Source organism: Pundamilia nyererei, unplaced genomic scaffold (genome assembly GCF_000239375.1).
Source record: "Pundamilia nyererei isolate P.nyererei 1_Seehausen unplaced genomic scaffold, PunNye1.0 scaffold00003, whole genome shotgun sequence".
Classification (NCBI taxonomy): domain Eukaryota; kingdom Metazoa; phylum Chordata; class Actinopteri; order Cichliformes; family Cichlidae; genus Pundamilia; species Pundamilia nyererei.
Genome location: NW_005187404.1, coordinates 6,631,851 through 6,652,426, shown reverse-complemented (window position 1 = coordinate 6,652,426; position 20,576 = coordinate 6,631,851). Strand labels below are relative to the sequence as shown.

At 41.1% G+C, this 20,576-nt stretch overlaps 3 protein-coding genes and 1 long non-coding RNA gene across 4 annotated transcripts in view; 3 read left to right on the top strand and 1 right to left on the bottom strand.

Annotated features, from left to right (window-relative positions):
- LOC102207174 (protein FAM98B-like) overlaps window positions 1-2,363 on the top strand; it is a 4,505-nt gene extending 2,142 nt beyond the window's left edge. Inside the window, exons 3-4 of the mRNA XM_005720938.2 lie at window positions 1,624-1,802; window positions 1,908-2,363. Coding sequence (XP_005720995.1) covers window positions 1,624-1,802; window positions 1,908-2,063 — 335 coding nt within the window. The 3' untranslated portion in view covers window positions 2,064-2,363. The remainder of the gene's footprint in view (window positions 1-1,623; window positions 1,803-1,907) is intronic.
- Window positions 2,364-4,181: 1,818 nt separating this feature from the next.
- Window positions 4,182-9,311, top strand: chchd2 (coiled-coil-helix-coiled-coil-helix domain containing 2). The gene is made up of 4 exons (XM_005720814.1): window positions 4,182-4,362; window positions 5,318-5,576; window positions 6,403-6,574; window positions 8,969-9,311. Exons 1-4 carry the CDS (start codon window positions 4,313-4,315, stop codon window positions 8,977-8,979), a joined length of 492 nt encoding a protein of 163 aa, XP_005720871.1. The 5' UTR covers window positions 4,182-4,312; the 3' UTR covers window positions 8,980-9,311.
- Window positions 9,312-9,481: 170 nt separating this feature from the next.
- On the top strand, window positions 9,482-17,285 carry LOC102196570 (phosphorylase b kinase gamma catalytic chain, skeletal muscle/heart isoform). Its single transcript, XM_005720813.2, has 10 exons — window positions 9,482-9,807; window positions 11,314-11,452; window positions 12,555-12,733; window positions 12,835-12,889; window positions 12,968-13,033; window positions 13,123-13,286; window positions 15,342-15,432; window positions 15,692-15,845; window positions 15,937-16,062; window positions 16,288-17,285. The coding sequence occupies exons 2-10, from the start codon at window positions 11,370-11,372 to the stop codon at window positions 16,543-16,545; spliced, it is 1,176 nt and encodes a 391-aa protein (XP_005720870.1). The 5' UTR covers window positions 9,482-9,807; window positions 11,314-11,369; the 3' UTR covers window positions 16,546-17,285.
- A 317-nt stretch (window positions 17,286-17,602) lies between these two features.
- LOC102196386 (uncharacterized) lies at window positions 17,603-20,056 on the bottom strand. The gene is made up of 4 exons (XR_311406.2): window positions 19,996-20,056; window positions 19,615-19,731; window positions 17,959-18,026; window positions 17,603-17,732 (listed from the first exon to the last, which is right to left on the bottom strand). It is a non-coding gene; the product is annotated as an uncharacterized LOC102196386 (long non-coding RNA).
- Window positions 20,057-20,576: the final 520 nt, after the last annotated feature.

The window sequence follows — 20,576 nt, the reverse complement described above, 5'->3', positions numbered from 1 at the left end:
ACAGAATGTTAAAAACAATGAAAAGTGTGCACTGTAGCCCCTTCCTCAGCTTTTCATAATGTATTTTTTCCACTTCTGGTGAACTCTGCTGTTCCTTATTTCGGCCCACTTTTCAACCAATCAGCATTTAACTGATGCACAGTGTCTTCCACATGGGGCACTGCACAGTTGAGATTTTGTTCAATTGCAATGGTGGTTTAAAAACCCGTCTCCAGAGGCAAATACTGACACAACCTTGGTCGCATACCGTAATTTAAGCATAAGGCAGATTTCTTCTACTTGGGTGCCCCTCGCAAACAGAAGCTTTGAACAGCAGGTGGAGCTTTTACATCGGAAGTCAGATTTTGGAGCTGCGAGTGATTTCGTACCAAGTAAACCCCATGGCAGGCTTCCAGGCAGTGTGTGGAGTATAACATAATGATTATTCATTTATTTACTGTGCTTAAAAATGGCACCTCAGCACAGAGAGCCTGGTCAGTACCACGTGTATGGTTTATTTAGCAGTCACAAATACAGAACACTGGTTGTAAAGATTACAAGTTCTCACCGCTGCCACCTCAGATTACAAAGGTAGGGTTGGTGTGATGTCTCTGACTTTTTACGTGGGAAGTCCAACTTGATTCAGGGTTTTAGCTGAAAATTCCAGCTGCAAACTTGAAATTTCCAACTTCTCACTGAAAATGGAATACAGCACGTATCCACGAGATGACCATTTTAAGGGTGTCTTTACTGTCTGATATGAGTTGAATGCAAGAGTAGTAAAGAAGTGTTTGAAACTGAGCGTTTAGTGTAGTCTGAAGTCTAAATGTTTAGTTTGCAGGGATTACTTGTTCATATGCTTACCTCATCCAAACTTTGACTGTTTAAATATGAGAATTAATACAACAGAAAATATGGCACGGAATAGGTCCACTTTAATGTGACTGAGAATGAAGAAACCCAGGTTAGAGTAACATTTGTGAAGACACTTAGCAGCACTCTGAAGTTTATTTAATGCACAAAATGAGTTGCGGTTCTTCATTTGCATCTGCATCAAATATCTCCAAAATGCATGAGAACCCTGCCTTCTCTAACACCTGTAACAAGTAGAGTGTATGTAATAAAGAAGATGAGCAGCACATCTGAAGCCTCAATCTGAGATTTTGACTGTCATCATTTTCATCTTCAAACTGAAGGAGGGTGGATGTGTGTTCATGCAGGAGTGATTGCAAGTTAGGCATTCCCTGATTCATCATCTTTCTCTTTTTTTAAATCCTACTTGGTGCCGTAATTGATAAAATCAATGCCATGCTGCAGTAAATAGGACTTAAAACTGCTGACTGAGATGATAAATTCATTAGGAAGGCTCATAAATTTAGTGAGAACCCATTTGTCTAATGTCGTCTTACAAACAGGATTTCCCATTAGGAGAAAAAAATGTAGTTTTACTTCACTCTTTAGACCTATAGGCTATGTTGAATCTTTATATACAGTATATGTCTGTTACTGTCTGCAAGATCACGGTGTTATTAGGACAACACTGACATCGTGTGGTCTGACTGAACTGCAACAGACTACTTTTATGTCAGTCGGCTTTAGGCCATCGTCAGAGCATGTGCTGGTGACGCAGAAGATGAATATCAGACATCTCCATTCAGTCCATCCTTTATTTACAGGAGCGCAGTGCTGCGCTGGCTTCGGCGCCTAATCTTGCGTCCCTCATCGGCTCTTCCCAAGTGTCTCCATCTCTGCTGCTCGCTGCCAGAGAGGATCAGTCCTTCATTGACCCGGTCAAAGCTGGAACAAGCACCTCTGTTTACAAGGTACAATCATGAACGTGTCTGTGATCCTTAATGAAGATGCCTCTGACTCCAGCTAAGTAAGCATTTTCTTTTTTCTTTTTGTTGTTTTTTTTCTGGTGTCACTAGACGTTGATGGGCAGTGTACCAGACAGAGGAGGACGACCTGGGGAAATTGAGCCTCCTATGCCAGCATGGACAGGGAGAAGCTCGAAAGGCAACAGAGGGGGACGAGGAGGCGGACAATCTCATAAGCATAAGAAGAAGAAAGGGAAAAAAGATTAACTTGTCCGTCTTTTTGGCCTTACTTATCAATTTAAGAAATAAGCGATCATTTTGCTTTATTGAAATCCTTGTTGCGAGGTTAACTACGATTGGGAAGTGCTATATATAATTTTGTAGTTCTAAATCTGTGTATAATTTATAGTTATAAGTCATGCACATACCAGATTGTGTACATTTCTATAAAAGCAATGAAGTACTGGTACATGACCAGATATTTTGGTAAAAGAGCAGAAAATGGAAAAAATGTTGGCTTTCCACATTTATCAGTAAGTTTGTTTAAGAATAAACCTCTGAAACACACATCTGTTGGTATTTTGTTCAATTTACATAAAGCATCTTTTAAGGATTATTGCATGAATATTTTATGCTCACTTCACATTTTGGAGACAAGAGTTCCCCTTGCCTTTTTTAGGTGATTTCATAAGATAGCAAACATGTTTATGTGGAATGAAAAAGCCTCACTTACATCTTAAAAAACTGAAGGGTGACTTTGAATATCTAAGAATGTTGTTTTATTGTTACACATTAACCAAGACTCACTTCCCCCTGAGAGAGCTCCTTGTTACAGCATTGAGTCATCTCTCTAGTGCCAGTGTTTCCACTTCAAAGTCTAAATTGCCTAAAGAAGGAAAAGATCATCCAAATATTAATTATCTTAAATATATTTGGAATAAACTGGTTTCAATGTTTAATTTGGATCTTGCCAAACCCAAAGTTGTGCTAAGGTAAAGCTCATTTTGACCAGAAGTTCTAGTAGTCCACAGTGATGTATTGAAATAATTTCAAGATCTTGTACACCAGTTTAATAAACAACAGTTTCACTTGTTTTATTATCTGAAACTCCACCCTCAACCATCTGAAATCTGCAGATAGTTATGGATTAGATTAAGTAAACTTTAGAAACTGTGAACTTTAGGAAATGTTATTTTAACATCTGTCTATTCTTCTCTGTTGATTCTTCCTCTTGAGTTTTCAAAAAAAACCCAAAAAACATGAGAAAGTGGTTTAAGTCTGAAATTGGATGAGAAAGCATGAGAAAGGAATTCTAGGAATACTGAAGTAACGGCTGATGCAAAGAACATCTTGATCAATTTAAGATTATGAATTGCTTTTAACAAGCTGGGACCACATCCTTATTTCAGTTTGATAACAGCAGATTGAGAAAGAACAAATTGAAGCTGTGGTTTGGGAACGGCCTCAGAGGGGACTGGCTGCAGATCCCAGGCAGATCTAATGAGAAGTGACTGAATTGGGGGAAAAGGGGAGAAGTGTGGGGCATGAAAATGAGTACAAACAGCTTGTGGCGCTGGAGGCATATACCAGTGCATGAGGTGTGGTCCTGCACCTGAAATTCAGATAAATTATCTCCAGTTATTGGACACCATACAAGTTTTGAGAAAAGGGCTGGAAGATGCAAATATATACTTTGCTAAAGAGCTTCTTATTTCTTTCCACCGTTCTGCATTGATGGACGCAACATATCGGGCAGAGTTGAAGTTCCGATTTTAATTGGGAGTAACCAGAATTAACAGGATCAGACGAGATTGTTTCAGAGGGACAGCTCATGTTCAGCAGCTGGAGACAAAGTTAGAGACGCAAGGCTGAGAAGGTTTGGACATGTGCAGAGGAGGGCTAGTGTATGCTGAAGATAGAATTACCAGGCAAGAGGGGACCTGAAGATTCATGGATGATATCTGATTTAGAGAAACTAAATAAAATGCAAACAATAATTAACTTATTTTACGACACACATGCGTTCAAATGTGTTTTTTCTTCTTTTTATTTAAAGTTCTGAATAAACCTTATGCAGCATTTCGTGGGTAAAAATACACAGTTTAAAGGACAAAGAAATAGATATGAAGCACAATGTGAGACGGCCTTGATCCTACAATATGAAACAAGTAAATAATATTATATAACAATATCAAAAACAGCTTGCAAGTAAAAGCAGTCCGGAGTTCATTTTTTTAAACAAATATTGAATAAAGCAAAACCGTTTAAGACTTTGTTGATGGCACAGAAAACAATTCTAACCTTTAGCCTAGGTGAACAACGTAATGCGTTACGCAACACTCACCTGGCGGAATCGTCCTTGTTGTGTATCCTGCACACCGGAAGTTACTCGGGAGACAAATGATGTAACACGTGGAAAGTTCCGGATTGTCTAAAGGTCGCTGAATATAAAGCGGCGTGACAGCGTCAGTGTGTATTTATTTAAACCCGCAGGTAAACTTACCTAAGTGTTCAACATGCCGAGAGGAAGCAGAAGCCGGACGTCCAGGATGCCCCCTCCAGCCAGGTAACACTTAGGGTTTAATTCCCTTTTGTTAAAGAAAGGTAGAGTAGATATTTTTAGTTAGCACAAATGCTAACGTTTAGGTAATGTCATAGTGCCGTATGTTAGCTAGGAAAGTGCAGGTCATGAAGTGCTTCAAGTATCTTATAAGGATAATTTCAATTAAAGCTTAATTGCCGGTAAATCTGGGTATTGCTCAGAAAGTTACTGTGTTATGAAAATGATGAAGGTCATTGTCTTTATCGTGGTTTCCTCTGTACAAATCCCCACATGCTAGCAAAGCCAGTGGAGTTGCATCAGCTTCTAGTCTTTCTTCTAACCTGCAGCTAAACTGAGACTTTATTCTTCCGAGTTATAACGAAATAAGTCGCACAATGGTTGGAAGTATTTCTGTTTCTCTTCTTCTTGTGGGAAGAATAATCCCTCTGTGCCCTCATTTCTCTTTCACTAAATATATCCGAAACTAAGCTGAATATATAGCTGAAACTAAGAATTGCAAGAACACATTTGACTCTTGGTGCTTAATAATTTGTACTAATGTCTCCACCTGTAAGGCCAAGCTGCTTAGGGAAAGACTGATTATTTTCCACAGTGACATGTTGTTTAAAGTTCACTTTGAACACAGGTGGGCTTACTTTATCCAGCTACGGGATAACACTTTTTCTTAGCAAGTGAAGAACAGATCCCAGGAGGAGACGCAAATCCCTTTGTGGTTGCATCAAGAAGAGCATCTGAATATTATTCTCGCTTGTGAATAAGTGATCAGCTGAAAGTAGCTCTTTGTCTTACTAGTGTGGAGATATTCTCTGAATCAGAGCTTCACCTTTATCCAAGCTTTCATAAACCTTTGCTGTGATTCAGAGTAATAGCTGGAATAACAGATGTCAGCTCATATCTGTTTTTGATTGTGTTTGGTAAAGTTGCTAAAAAAGTTCTTAACAAAACGTTTTTGTTACAGCCGGGCTCCACCATCCCCTCCACCTATGGCCCGGGCTGCTCCCCCTCCCTCCTACGCCCCGGCTCCGATGCAGGCGCCTCCGTCCGCTGTCAGCACGCCAGCCGCAGCGCCCAGGCAGCCGGGTATGTTTGCCCAGATGGCGTCTACAGCCGCTGGGGTGGCAGTAGGCTCAGCGGTAGGCCACACAATCGGTCACGCCATGACTGGAGGTTTCAGCGGAGGACACTCAGAGCCTGCCAGGCCTGACGTCACATACCAGGTAAGCTCAGGTTTAGCCAGCCACAGGACTGGAACAGTTTCAAGTAAGATTAGGGTGTCTGAGACACAGTATGCAGGGCCTCTGCAACATGGAGCAGGTGAAAAACAAACACCGCATTTTATGTAACGCATGGAGTTACATGCACTGTGGTAGTTCAGTATAACAGCCAGATGGAAACAATATGATGAAAATTGAGACTTTTAACTAAAAGCAGTGAAGGAATCATCTTGCTTTCATTAAGACTCCTGTGTGCAATCAGTGCTGGTTGATTAAAGATGAATTACTCCCTCTGCTCAATCTGGGTTTGTTTTTTGGTTTTTTTATGTTTACACATGTGATAAGTTTAATTTGAAAATACAGACACAGCTGCTGCTGAAGGTAAACATCAGTTATGAAAAATATTTGGGGCGTTTATAACCAAAACAAAAGTCCAAAGGTCAAACGTGGTTTATTTACATTCACACAAGTGCAGGGAAATATGCATAATGATGTTTGTCTCATTAACCCTGAACCCAGTACATCACTATTATCTTTATGCAGTTACATTCATAGTAGATTTTAAGATATGAGTGATGACCAATCATTTACTCTGCTTTTCTTTATGACAAAAAGGACTTGGAAACCACACGCTCTTGAGCAGTTTGAGGATCGCAGTTTTAGATATTTCAGCATTTTTATCGATAGATGTGTAAATAGATTTACTTTGTGTCATTAATGGAAGATATTCCATCTTTGTGATACAAAACTGAAGCTTGTTCTGACATGTTAAACTCTGTTTTGATCTTTGTCACACACATGATTTAATCCTCTGCCTTGTGTGTATTAGGAGCCATACCAGGCCCAGCCTGTGTACCAGCAGGGGGCCCCTCAGCAGCAGCAGCAGCAGCAGGCCTGCTCCTACGAGCTCAGGCAGTTCGTTGAGTGTGCCCAAAACCAGAGCGACCTCAAGCTCTGCGAGGGCTTCAGTGAGGTGCTCAAACAGTGCAGGTTTGCTAATGGTGAGTGAAACACGTCCAGGCTTTGTATAAATGGAGACTGCTGTCTTTCTGTCTTCTAGTCGTTGCTTTTCATCATTATTAGTAATTTGTAGGGGTGCAACGATACACAAAATTCACAGTTCGGTTCGATACTTTGGTGTCACGGTTCGATATTTTTTTCGATACAAAAAAAATGTTCATGCCTTTTTAGTTTGTCATTTATTAAATTTTCACGGCACATTCCGCACCACATCTCTGTGCGTTCATCATTTGTTTGAAGCCAGCTCACCTCCTGCAACCACTTTTCCGAGAATACGCGCTTCTTTTGTGGTTCGGACTCCTCCTGACATTTGTTTGGAGGTGGAGGAACACCACAGTAATTGCTTAAAGGAGCTTCTTCGACATCTTTAAGAGTTCTAAACAAATGTCTGTCCTCCTCCTGAAAATCTTATGTACGCAAACACGCGTTGCAACTTGTCTTGTGCGCGTTTTTTATTTTGACAGCGAATGCGCACCTGCGGACCACTTATGTGCAGCCCTGGTTATTTAGCTCGTCATATTGCAGCCACAGAAATTCTTTTGTCCATGAAACCATAAAGCTGCACTTTCTTTTTGCCTTATAGTCTGATTTGTCATAACTTTTCCGTTTTGTGGAAAGCTTTTCTTTGGCTGTCACTTCTTCACCCTGACCTGTCTGATTTGGCTCAGCAGAACTAAAATATGTATCCTGCTGCTTTTACACACACGCTCACATAAGCTCAGCGATTCTCTGCGCGATCAACCTCTCACATGTTTAAGCTGCGGGAGATTTCACTTGTCATGTTTGCATAGTAAGCTAACGATTAATAAGACGATGTCGAGGAATTGGTGCACAAATTATCATCACTCACAGATCAGTGCTGTTGCTCTCTATACACAGTTCGCGCGATTGCAAAGTGAAAGCAAAAAACAAGCGCAAATTCAAACGCGATTTCAATATGTCACATATTGACAGTGACTCACCGATGCCAATGACATAATTACCCAGCTACATTTCCGAAAGAATGCAAAAGCATTGACATATATTTTTCCTTCCTACGATAGGCCGACGGGCAGGGCAGAGATAGATTTTGGTAGCCCGACTGGAAAAATCGCTAGCCCCCGCTAGCGATTTTTGCGAGCCCTGTATCTGATCGAGGAATCCCTCATCTTTGGAAAAGAGTTTATTACAGAGAAATGTCTCTTTCCAAAATAAAAGCTATACTATCCGCTTCTTCTGGTCTATATTCTCAGCAGCATATTAAACATATCAGGTCCCCATAAGGAGAATCATGTGCTAACGGCTGTCTAAATGACTCGGGTAAAGTTTGCAGCATGTATGCTTGTTGTTTTTGTCTGCTTCCACTTGTCTTTGCACTAGGATGATGTCGGCGTAAATGTGCAGTCATATTCGTTTTGTTCCCACTAGTGCTGTCAGCGTAAATCTTGTTGAAATGACGTTAACGCCACAACACGGCAAATCTCCATTAACGAGCTACCGCGGATCGCCCCGTGCATGGGGCTGGACGGCCAACACGTTAATGAGCTAACTGCGCTAACACACTAGCTCCCACCCATGTAATTGAGCATTGCATGGCACATCCAACATACTGTTTTACTTTAGTCCATGACTCTCTTACCTTCAGGGTCATACGTCACATGAAAACCAAAGTAGTTCCAAACGCCAGATCTGACTGAGGGTGGGGGAGGTTCAATTTGCCATGTTGCAAGGAGAGCTTAACTTCTGTCTCGCTAGCTTGCCCTGCGCTCAGTGGATCTGCGTTCGACTACTCCGCCTAGGCTGCACTGTCGAGCGCAGATCCACTGAGCGCTCAACACAGACAGCATCGTCAGAAGGAAAGTTGATAAAATAAATAAAAAATGTTGTATTGTTCGATACATATGCGTACCGAACCGAAAGCACTGTATCGAACGGTTCAATATCGATACGTGTATCGTTGCACCCCTAGTAATTTGATATATTTAAAGTGAGTGTAGTTACGAAATGCTATAGTTTCTGTTGCATTTGCGGCTAGCTAAAAATTTACTACGTATGGGGGGGGGGGGGGGGTAGACGCACAAGCTGTTGCACATTTTCAGCATGCTCCTTTCATAAAATTCTGTTAAAGTACTGGATCTTCCTGATGCATATCAAATAGATCAACATCAAGCTGTTGCATTTTCAGTCTCATTTTTCTCTTTTCAAACTGCGTTTAACCCAGCAAGCATCGAGGCTTTGAATGAGCCCTTTGTCGCTCACATATCAAAGCCAAATGACTTTGCACTATTCTAAACTCCTGTAATACCCAGTGTGGCCATAAGGGGGAGCCTTTACCTAAGTATGTTAAGTCATTTTAAACGATTTAAAGTATTAACTGTCCTTATCTCTTTCTACAGGTCTGTCATGAGAAGAGATGCTATCTGCAGAATGAAGATCACATCTCCTTATTAAAGATACTGAGAGGGTGTAATTCACAATCAATAAACATGTTTTAATGATCAATTGTCATCGACAGCCTCATTTCTCAGACTGCTGCAGAGCTTGTAATCATAGTCTTATAAATAATGTTTATATATTTTGGTTTTAGCTCATGTTTGAGGTTTATTTTCAGTTGTCAGTGCATGCTTTTAATTTAAATCCTGTCTCATGGCAAGACTTGTAGAGAGAAAAAAAGGCCACTTTCACCTTCTGGCTGCTGGGTTTGATTCAGACTAATAAAGCACTTGAATTAAAACGAGACTATGATGGGTTTTTGTTTTTTTTTGTTTGTTTTTTCCCCACATCTCCTCATCATATGCGCTCTGTATTATTACACTGAAGCATTTCTGTTTTCACCTGTGCTTTCTTTAGACTTCAGCAGCTACAAAGGGGTGTCCCGCACCTGTCCCGTCACTCTGCTTTCAGCGCAAAATTCACGAGCTGCAACCTGCGCGTGAAGTAATGTTTTGACTCCAAAAGCGTCGTGGCGAGAGCACGAGCCGCGGGGTATTATTTCATGGATGGGTTTTTTTGTAAGGACTCATTCAGGGTGTCCTTCTGCTCATTCTGCATCTGCCGAAGCAAATAGTTATTTTTGGCACCTGACATTAAAGCTCACCCTCTGCAGCATGGCAGCAGCAGACCCGCAAACGCGCCATAGCGCCGGAGTCTGACTGCAGCTCTTTGTTCGTCCTCAGAAACTCACTGTGCGCGATTTGATGATGGATTGTCTTCGTATCAGGGACTGACGGACACGGTGAGGGACGCCGGCCTTTTAATGCGTTTATATTGCAGGTCACTCGGGGACAGTGAGTGAGCAGTTGAACGGGTTCACACGTGGTGGCGTGGGTTGCTTTATTAGTCTGCGCTGTGTTTGGTATGACATTAAGTTTGAAACGATGGCTTCTTGTATTCACCCAAACCACGTTCTGTGAGTTTATTGGACTTTTGTTTGCTTTACTGGAAGAAGTGAAAGGAGACAGGTGGGTACATGTTGTAACGACGGGAGGAAAAAGTCGCCCATCTGGTTTTTTTTTATCATTTAAAATCAGATATTTTGCGCGTTAGAGCATCTAAGAGGAAAATTTAACCACAGCCGTGTTACTGAGACCATCATCATATTTTCAAGCTGCTCTTTTATTGAACTGAAGCGACACAGTGATGTTGGCACATGTTACAGGCTGTAAAATACGAATTTCCTGTTCAGTATTCAGTGCGCATTCACTGGCCAGTCTCGTTTCTGACTACAGTAAAAAGAGAATGTCCAAACTACACGTTTTGTTGGATATTTATGAAAACATTGCTCTTTTTTTGCACATTTATTCACAGAATTGCAGAAAATATTTATTCTAAAAACTCCTGTGATGTAAGTAATCAGATGGAGAAGTGGGAACTGATTTCCATTAAGAATCATGAGTTCAGTAATTTAAGGGTTCAAAGTCATGTATGATTTTCAGAAATCTCCACACTAATAGAACTTCCACATTTTTCTGTTTCAGCCCTGTCTATATTCTGACAGGTTTTAATAATAACTTTGCTTATAGGCCGTTATAATCCTAAAAACATGGAAATAATGCTAATCATCATCATCGTTTTGAAGCTTTTCTTGATATTTTTGCGCCGGAAGTGCATCCAAATGAGTAGATATGAGAAGTTTGTCTCCTGTAAACACTAAAATGTAGTTTCAAGGTAAGTAATTAATTGGGATCAGGGACGTTCTAGTAATTTTTAAACTGAGTGGCACTGCGACAACCAAAGGAAATAAGAATACTTAAAGATAAATAAAATGGATTAAAATAAATCACACTGCAATTTAAAAGGAAAAAAAGGTATGCTGTCTATGGCGACGCCCTAGCAGTTAAGGGAATATACTTAAGTAGGTGTAAAATGCCTAAAGTAACTGTACTCCATATGTTACATGATGTTATTGGTAATAATTACAATTAAATGATTCATTTGTTGATGATTTTGATTACTTAAGTATCACTCAGTAGCTTGATCTGTAATAATGCAGTTTAATTACTTAACATTCTGCTGATAAAGCTTTAAATTGAACAGTATGGCCTACAAAATACAGCTGGCACGCCTGGTGCCCAAACACACATCTTATCTGGACAGCTCCTGCTGGTGAAGCAGCTAACTGGTGAATATCCGTCAGAACAGCTTGGAAGCAGTTCTAGTGTGATCAGATGTGCAAAAAGCCTTAAAGTAGAGCTGTGTTTAGTGAAAATGCTGGAGTTTTGAATGCATGTTCTGCCTGCAGCCTGAGGTCAGCTGCAAGAGGAGATACTTCTGTACTATTAGCCTTGAGCTGGAAACATGACCAAGGAGGAGGAGATCCCTGATTGGGTGGGAGCCAAAGAGTTCTACGACAAGTATGAGCCCAAGGAGATTCTGGGAAGGTATGTTTACGAAACCGTCGTCGTAACGTGACCCATAGCAGAGGTTCACCCAACTGAGCTGAGCAGAAAACTCTCCATTGGACTTTGGACTAAAGAGTGCACATTTTTACCTCTTAAAGATTAGGTAAACTAGACCTATATGTAGCCACATGTGAGGGTTCCAGGATAAAGATCCACTTGAGCAAAACCCCAAAAAACAATAATGGTTTATTGTTTGTGAATTTAAGCCAACTCGTCTCTTCTTCAGAGTTTACACAAAATAACTTCAAAGAGTAGCAAGGCAGAACACAAAAATGGTAAAATATCTACTTGCTATTAGTTTGTAGAGATTCATTTAATGTTACAACACACCTCAGATTTAGACCTCAGTTCAAACAGCTATCATCCTCTGCACAGAACAAGCACTTTCCCCAAAGTTTCCCACAAGCCCCTGAGAAATGGGAGCCGAGCCAGGGCCTGCTCATTGTCATTCAGTCCACCAGCTGTCAGAGGGTGGTGCTGTTACGTAAGACACATTATCCAAGGAGGCCACATTTATTAACTTCAGCACGCTTCAGACAAAGTGTTGGCCGTCGGTCTGATAGATTATGTAATTTCACCCCCTTTTCCCACATGCAGGTCAGGAGGTCACAGGATGTGGACAATGTGTCCTTCTTCTAGTATTCTTCATTCAGAGAAAAGTCACTGGAGTTCCTTTACTGTGGTCACCCTGAAGTTTCTCTTGTTCATTCATAAATCGCCTTCTGAATTTAATTTCAGCAGTAAGGTTTTCAGTTTGCTTACTTGATGTTTTTCTCTGTTTTCCTGGACGTTAATGATAAACAAGACAATCTTCATGACAAGCACATTCTTCACTGTTTTTACTTGCTCTGTCAGACTGATAAGATGGTAAAAACATACAATGCTTTCCTTTAGTCTGACCATGTCACTGATTTCTGACCAAAAACAGTGCTGTTTTGAAACTGTTAAACACATGATTCATGATGAAAGACACGGTCACAGAACATTTTATCCAGCAGTTATCACAAGTTGCCCTCCTACCCAAACCTAAAAACAACAGATGTGCAGCTCGGACGGCTGATGTGCTTTTTTTCATCCTCAGGGGAGTGAGCAGCGTGGTGCGCCGCTGCGTCGACAAGCATACGTCTCAGGAGTACGCGGTGAAGATCATCGACATCACCCCCTCTGACAAGATGACGCCGCAGGAGATCGAAGAGATCAGAGAGGCGACGGTGAAGGAGATCGACATCCTCAAGAAAGTCTACGGGCAGGAGAACATCAGTATGCATGCTTCATTTAATCAGTTTGACTGGAAAAACTTGGGTTCGTTTAAACTTTGTTCTTCTAACATGGCCAAATATCAAAGTAACTCTCTTCTCCAGTTCAGCTCAAAGACTGCTATGAGTCCAAGGCCTTCTTCTTCCTGGTTTTCGACCTGTAAGTGTTTCACATGGATGATTCCTGAACAGGTATTTATGTGAAAATCAACCAAAGCTTTTAGTTTCTTTTTCCCAGAATGAAGAGGGGTGAACTTTTTGACTACCTCACAGAAAAAGTTACACTGAGTGAGAAGGAAACACGGTCAGTGAGCATGTTATTTAATAAAAAGACAGATAAATTCCGCTAACTCTTAAAAGGACTCTTTAAAGGTTTGTACGTGTTGTCTTTAGGAAGATCATGCGGTCTCTATTGGAGGTGGTCCAGTTTCTCCACGCCCAGAACATCGTTCATCGGGACCTGAAGCCCGAGAACATCCTTTTAGACGACTACATGAACATCAAACTCACTGACTTTGGTTTCGCTGTGCAGATTCAGCCAGGACAGACGCTCAAAGGTCAGTGAAAGCTTCCATTACTGCAAGGTGTGTCAGCAGTTCAGAAACCTGGTGGCTGTAATCACACAACTTGTCAAAAGATGACAAAAATACTTAAAGCATTAAAAGCTTTCACAGGTTGGCTGACAGTTAAACACCAGTGCATCATTTCAGACCCACCACTGAGTTGAGTGAATATTAAAGTTACAGTTTACAGCCTGCAGTGCACTCGTCAGGACATCAGCTGTTGGTGGTGAGCGGAGAATCTGGGTCTGGTTGCACAACAGCTCCCTGCTCTCTTAGCTGCTCTTACAAAGGTTAAGGAACAGGACACTCTGATCTATTTGCTGCAGTTCCAGACACTCACAGTACACTGACCTTTCAAATAGACTTCTCAGAAGTCGGATCATTAGCAGTGCGAAATGCCAAGCGTCTAATGAAACTGTGCATCGCTGGATAGTTTTGTTCAGTCGGTAAAGACGTAATGGGCTTCTTCCATTAGGCTGGAGATCTACTTGACCCAGCAGCACTTAATCTAAATGTGCTCAATTAATGTCTAAATGCATAATACTTTAATTATGCTATAAATGTTCCCTAAAGATGGATGTTAAATTAAAGGAAAAACCTAATCTCTTGAGTGAGGGGATCTTGTGGCTCTGTTATGCTGAGGTGGAACATTGGCATAGTTTGTACTGAGTTTCTCAAATCAATACAATGCTGTTCAACGTAATGTAATATTTCTAGCGGGATGTAGACCTCTCTTCCAGGGTGAGATCTCCATCCACAAGGCATGAGAGCATGCTGAATGGTTTGATGATGATAAAAACGAGGAGAATCAGAAGCTGTGAGCAGAAGTTCTCACACTGTCTCTGCCGTGCCTTCCTTCAGAACCCAAAAAGTTTGTACTCCACCTCTCACACAATTCTTTTTTATCAGTCACCGACAATAGTCACTCTTTTGGAAGTAGCTCGATCTGCCCAACCAGTTGTGGTAAAAGGAGTTCTTCCTTCACACTGTTTCAAAGTGCTCACTCACACAGTGGTTTTCAGGGTCTTTAGCCTGCAGTATAAATCCCTTTGAGGTGAATATTGCTGTGAATTGGATCGGTTAAACAGTATAAATAAAATTGAACCACACTGAGTTAAATTGAAAGAGTTTGTTTTGTCTCTCCAGTAGAGATGCACTGATTCCCATTGAATGTGATGACCAAACACTTCCCTAAGATACTGTATTATTTTTTTCTTTTAATATATCATCTATTTGTGTGTCACTTTTGTAGTTGTAGAGATATTAATAGACAATGAGGACAGTAAATATTTAACCCTTACATACCGTTTGGGTCAAATTTGACTCAAATCTATTCAGATGGGTTTTAGATCCACCAGCATGAATCAAATCGAAGGAAATGGCGGGCGTCTTAAAACTCTGCGTGACATGTCTGTGTGTATTTTGTACAGGAAAGTGGTGACAGAGTTCTGTCATGAAAAATACTGGTGTTCCCTCCACATCTACCCAGGTTCCTGCAGAGACCTGCCCATGCAGGTCTTTAAAGGACCATCAGGGGGATCTCCACGCAGTGAAATAGTAAAACAGCACAGGATCATTTATGGGTCACATAAAGAACAGAGGTCATACAGAAGTCAGAGAGTGCCTTGGGCAGACACACAGCTGTAATAGGGCTGCACAGTGGTAGAGTGGTCAGCACTGTTGCCTCACAGCAAGAAGATTCCCAGTTGAAATCCTGGCTGTAGCCTTTGCATGTTCTCTCTGTGCCTGTGTGGGATTACATCAGGTATTCCTGCTTCCCGTCACAGTCTAAACATATTAGTTTAGTTTAGGTTAACTAGTGATTCAAAATCCATGGCCTCCACGCCTGATTTACACACTGAGGGCAATTTTTAGGGTTCTTGCCTAAGAACAATTCTGCATGTAGACAAGGATAGACTCATGAATACCTGTAAATGAACACCTCTTAAGCGTTATTTGAAATTCTGTAAAAGTGGTTTTATGTTGACAAAGATCAGGGAATATGCTCCCTTTAATAACATTTATTTACTCTTCCTGTCTGTAATGCAGAGGTGTTTGGGACTCCTGGTTACCTTGCTCCTGAGATCATTGAGTGCTCTATGGACGCAGGACATTCAGGATATGGTACAGCTGTGGACATGTGAGCGACCATGAAATCGGTTACCAAGTAACAAAAATATCAATAGGAGGGAGTGTCAGCTTTACTCTCATGTTACCAAAATTGATCTTATGCACCTCAGCAGTGTGTTAGAATTATCTCATAAGCCTGTGTACAAAATAATGACTCATATTATCTGTTGTGTGGCTCGGCTAATACGTGTTCCAGGTGATTAGATTATGCATGTACACACTGCACAGTGAACAGACTAGATAAACTTTGTTCTGGCTCGTGTTTGCAGATGGAGTTCAGGTGTTATCATGTACACGCTGCTCGCGGGCTCTCCACCGTTCTGGCACAGGAAACAGATACTGATGCTGCGCATGATCTTAGCGGGGACGTACGACTTCTCCTCTCCTGAATGGGAAGACCGCTCAGACACGGTCAAAGATTTGGTAATCTTACTTTCACAGTTTGTTGCAATCTCAGTTTTATAAGTTAGGTGATAAGGTTGAAACCTCGGAACTAAAATAATTCTTCCTCCAGATCTCGCGGATGCTGGTGGTGGATCCAAAGCAGCGTTTCACAGCTACAGATGTTCTGAACCACTCGTTCTTTTCACAGTACGTGGTGCACGAAGTACGGCAATTCACTCCGTTCAGGCGCTTCAAGGTGAGAAACACAAGATTTTATCAAACTAAAAATCTTAATAGTTTTCATATTTGAGGGATATATTTTATGGTATCTTTATCATATCTCGATCAAAATATAACCCTAATTCCAAAAAAACCTGGATCTTGCTCCCCCTAAATTTCTGTCTATTTCTGTCTACTACAACTTTACTGTCTTTGATAGTTCATAAAGAAACCATAACCTTTTCTGAACTTTCTCCATCAGGTTATTTGCTTGACCGTTCTCGCTACAATGCGAATCTACTGCAACTATCGCCGTGCCAAGCCCATCACCAAGGAGGTGATAAAGAGCGACCCGTACGCCGTGAAGCCCATCCGCAAGCTCATAGATGCGTGCGCCTTTAAGATCTACGGCCACTGGGTCAAGAAGGGCCAAACCCAGAACAGAGCAGCACTTTTTGAGAACACGGCCAAAACCATCCTGCTTTCGATCGCCACTGAAGCGGACGAGCCCATCCAGTAACAAGCAGCGTGGACTGACACGTGCTGAGTTTTACATGGGGAAACATTTAAACTTCTTTCTTTGTAGAAAAGAACTGCTACAACTAGTTTATGCATAATGCAGCATTTTTAAAAGCAGCCGTAGTGACTACAGGGGGATTGATTTATCTCAAGGACTGAAATGTTTGGCAAAATTTTCAACCATGCCACTGGTGACATTGTGCTTGCTTTGTTCTAAAAGTGTACTCAACCCATTGTCAGCTTGTGTCCTATGAAAATGCAGCTGCTGTTCTTTAGATCGAATGCAGCCCCTCAAATACAAGGTGTATCAAAAAAGAATAATCAGATTTCAAAAGGCTGTACTTTTTAATGAACATAGAAACTTATGGTAAATTTTAAAGTACATGGCTGAATATACAAAAAGTTACGTTTGCAAATGCCTGATGTGTCTCCCTCGGCAGTTAAACCTCGCCCATACTTTGGAGAGCATGTCTGGAGTCGCTGCTGTTGTTCTTACCAGCAACCATGTAAAACTCGAATCTGCTCTAACAGCACATGTCTGTCTTTTGATCGTTAAATGGCGAATGGCTGTGGAATTAAGGCGCTTTTAATTCCAATTATTATTTTTTTTTGATACACCCTGTATATTAACAAAAAAATTTTTTTCAGCACTACATGGTATTCTTATAGCCTTCGCACTCTAAAAACTGTTTATATTTCAAATGTTAAAGAGTGACTCAGGAGGAAAATGTAGAGTTTAGTTAAGTCAAGTCTATACTCTATTGTGAAACCTTGTGGGAAATACCTGCAGTTTATCTGGCTGGAATATAAAACCTGCGTGATTTACAGTTTGAGAACTATGTGCCTACTTAATCAATATGCAGAGTATGCTCTGGTGGCAGCAACTCAAGGGAAGTGTAACTTTAACTTGTATGCTATTAATGTATTTATTAAAACATGTAAAACCCCAAGTCCTGCAAATGGAGGGGTACTTCAGCTCTGCAATTCTGTGCTTTTCTGTCTTTCTGCAGCATTTTTAAGCTTGAAGTAGAACACTGACACACACAGACAAAAAAGAATTACAATTTTAAAGTTTATTAGCAACAGAGTGAGATGCACATCAAAAAAAACATCACAGGTTCACCGACTTCAGACAGATTTGAGTGTGTTGACCGTTGTCCCCACAGTCTTGCTTTGGAAGCTTTCATCCTGCAGAATTTAGAAAAACAGAATAAATCAATATGAAACCATCAGGAATAGCCAAATGTGTGTTTGTACTCATTCCCACGCAGCTGGATGAGCTTGAGGAAGGCACTCATCCACTAATTTAGTGGAAATGAGACGTGGCTGTTGCATGGTGTCTGACTGTATCCAGCACAGAGCAGCTGGACCAGAATTCGCCCATGCCTTTAAGTTAACAAGTCTAATAACATACCATCCTCGGGATGTTCCCCAGAGGCTGGCGACCGGTCGAGCTGCACTTCATGTAAATGTTTAGACACGCTGAAACAGAAGGAGAACCGAAGCTATGAGATAAATCTGAGCTAATAAAACAGGAAACAAGCCAACAGCACAGAGCATCAACAGGGAAGAAGACAGCAAGCAATGTTGAGCAACAGATCATTAATATACCGGCTGAATCGCTTTGAAGGAACGAGGCCGTTGATGTATTCACTCTGACGTAAGAATGAGAAGCACAATGAGCACCCTCATCCTGCTGAGTCAGTTTGTGAAAGCATTCATGTCGCATGGTGTCTGACTGTATTTACTACATCCAGAGCAAAACAGAATTCAGCCATGCATTCAAAATTCAAGCTGTAATTTTATTTATAGAGTACATTTCACTACACTCAAGCTTTCGGCTGTTCCCTTGGCAAAGGAGTCACGGCAGAGGGTAGCTTTGCATGTTTGATATCCAGATCCCCTTCCTGATACAACCCCTAGAGGGAAATTCATTTCCAGATTGAATCGAATCAACGACCTTTCACTTGACAAGTGAATGGGTAGAAGATAAAAACATAAAAAGGTATGTAGGTTTAAAATGAAAACTGCAAAATAAAACTTACTACAAAGTAGTAAAACACCAGTTCACACTTATGAGCCGAGTTCTGGGAGAATAAAAGGTTTTGAGCCTGTTTGTAACTGATCTCAGGTCAGCAGGTGGCTCGTTCCAAAGATCAGGAGCACTAGCAGCTGAAAAGCACCCTCGGCACAATATTTTTCACTGCCTTTTTCCAACAACACCTCCTCGGCTCCACTCCATTCTACTCTGTTTTGGTCACTGTGTAGTAATTTCCCTCGTTTCCCCTTCAAAAATGGTGAGTTTGAGTCTTATGAAAGAGTTGCTCTCATGACTTACCCCGGCCAAGAAAACAAAAACAACCTGGTACCAGGTACTACCACTTAATGGAAAACGCTTAAAACCAAGTTGAGCTGAGTAGATGCTAGTGAAAAGAGGAATTACATGCATTTCTGGGGACAAGTAAACATCTGCATGATGATCTGAGAGGTCAGACTATGTTATAGACACTGACCTAGTCAGATAAATACTGGGGAGGCCAAACCACTCAGTGCTTTGTCAACTAATAGAAGGATGATAAAAGAAGGATGATAGAGCATTACAGCAGTCCAAACTGCTTGAGATTAACGCAGTGGTTCAACTCAAACAACTACCCACTGTGGTGACCGCTTATGAATAAGGGACCAGCTGAAAGTAACTTTCCATTCAGAATATTCAGTACGAAACAACATCTCCATAGAATGAAAGCCACATAAAGTGTAGTGATGGAACAGACTGGGATAAGTGGCGCGATATGGCAGCCTCGCTTCTGTCAGTCTGCCCCAGGGCAGCTGTGGCTACAACTGTAGCCGCCTCCACCAGTGTATGAATGTGAGAGTGAATGAATAGTGGTATTGTAAAGCGCTTTGGGTGCCTTGAAAAGCGCTATATGAATCCAATCCATTATTATAAGTGGAATACTTTTTTTTTTTTTGCTTGGGAACACACTTACCCTGGTTATATCCTGAAAAGACACGTGGTTTTGCTTTGGCATTAACTAACTCAGTCACTTCCCCTGTGTTTCATTTGTACCTTATAGTATATTAAGAACCGTGTGCATCTGCCGGTCGCTTCAGCCACATGGAGATCTGCGTGTTTCAGGATGGGAGCTCCCGCATGATTACTCCGGATATCACCTCCAGTACCACCCTGTGCAACAAGCAACGACGACAAAGCACAAATAAACACAAATGCACATCCTGCACAGGATTCCACCTTTAAGCTGTCAGGTAACACCTTATCCACATAGTTACAACCTATGAGAGTGTTCTTACAGCATGGTGGCGTTACGGAAAATAAGTAAATTAATTCACCAGTGAACACAATTTACACAAATTATCGGGTCCACCACGTGTGCATGGAAACACGTGCCGTTAACTAAATACTTTCAACCTGAATGGGGGGAAAAATCACCTGCGTCACGCTACAGCCTCATATTTTAACCTTCGTTTCTTCAAGAACGTTTTCCATTCACTTCTACATGATGTCTATAAGGCCACATCTTCAGCGGACCAAAATACGTCCGGATAAACCACGCTAAAGACTTTTCCTCTTCTTTTCCCTCCAGTTTGTGGCGGGTGAAACAGAAACAGCTCGGCGTGCACCAGCGCCCCCTTCTGGATGGGAGGTTAACTGGAGCACATATTAAATCAGAGCGTCACAGTTTCTTTAAAGAATCTGACTCATAGATAAAGCCTTTAGATTGAATTTTACACAGGTTGAACTGTCTTTTTAATTTCGCGCCTCTTTAACAGCTCTGTGTACCTCTTGTTGCTTCTTATTAACCTTTATGGTTGTTTTTCTTTTTCTTTGCCTATTGTAGGAGCTTTTTGCTTACCTTTCTTCAGTCATTTTTCATTTTCACAGGAGCTAATATCCAGAAACGTTTCCAGGGATAAAATGTTGAGAATTCTTTATATCTTTGTGTTGTTTTCACACCTACTTTATGTTATTTAAAAAATGTTTTAAATGTCAATGTTAATTTTATTTACATT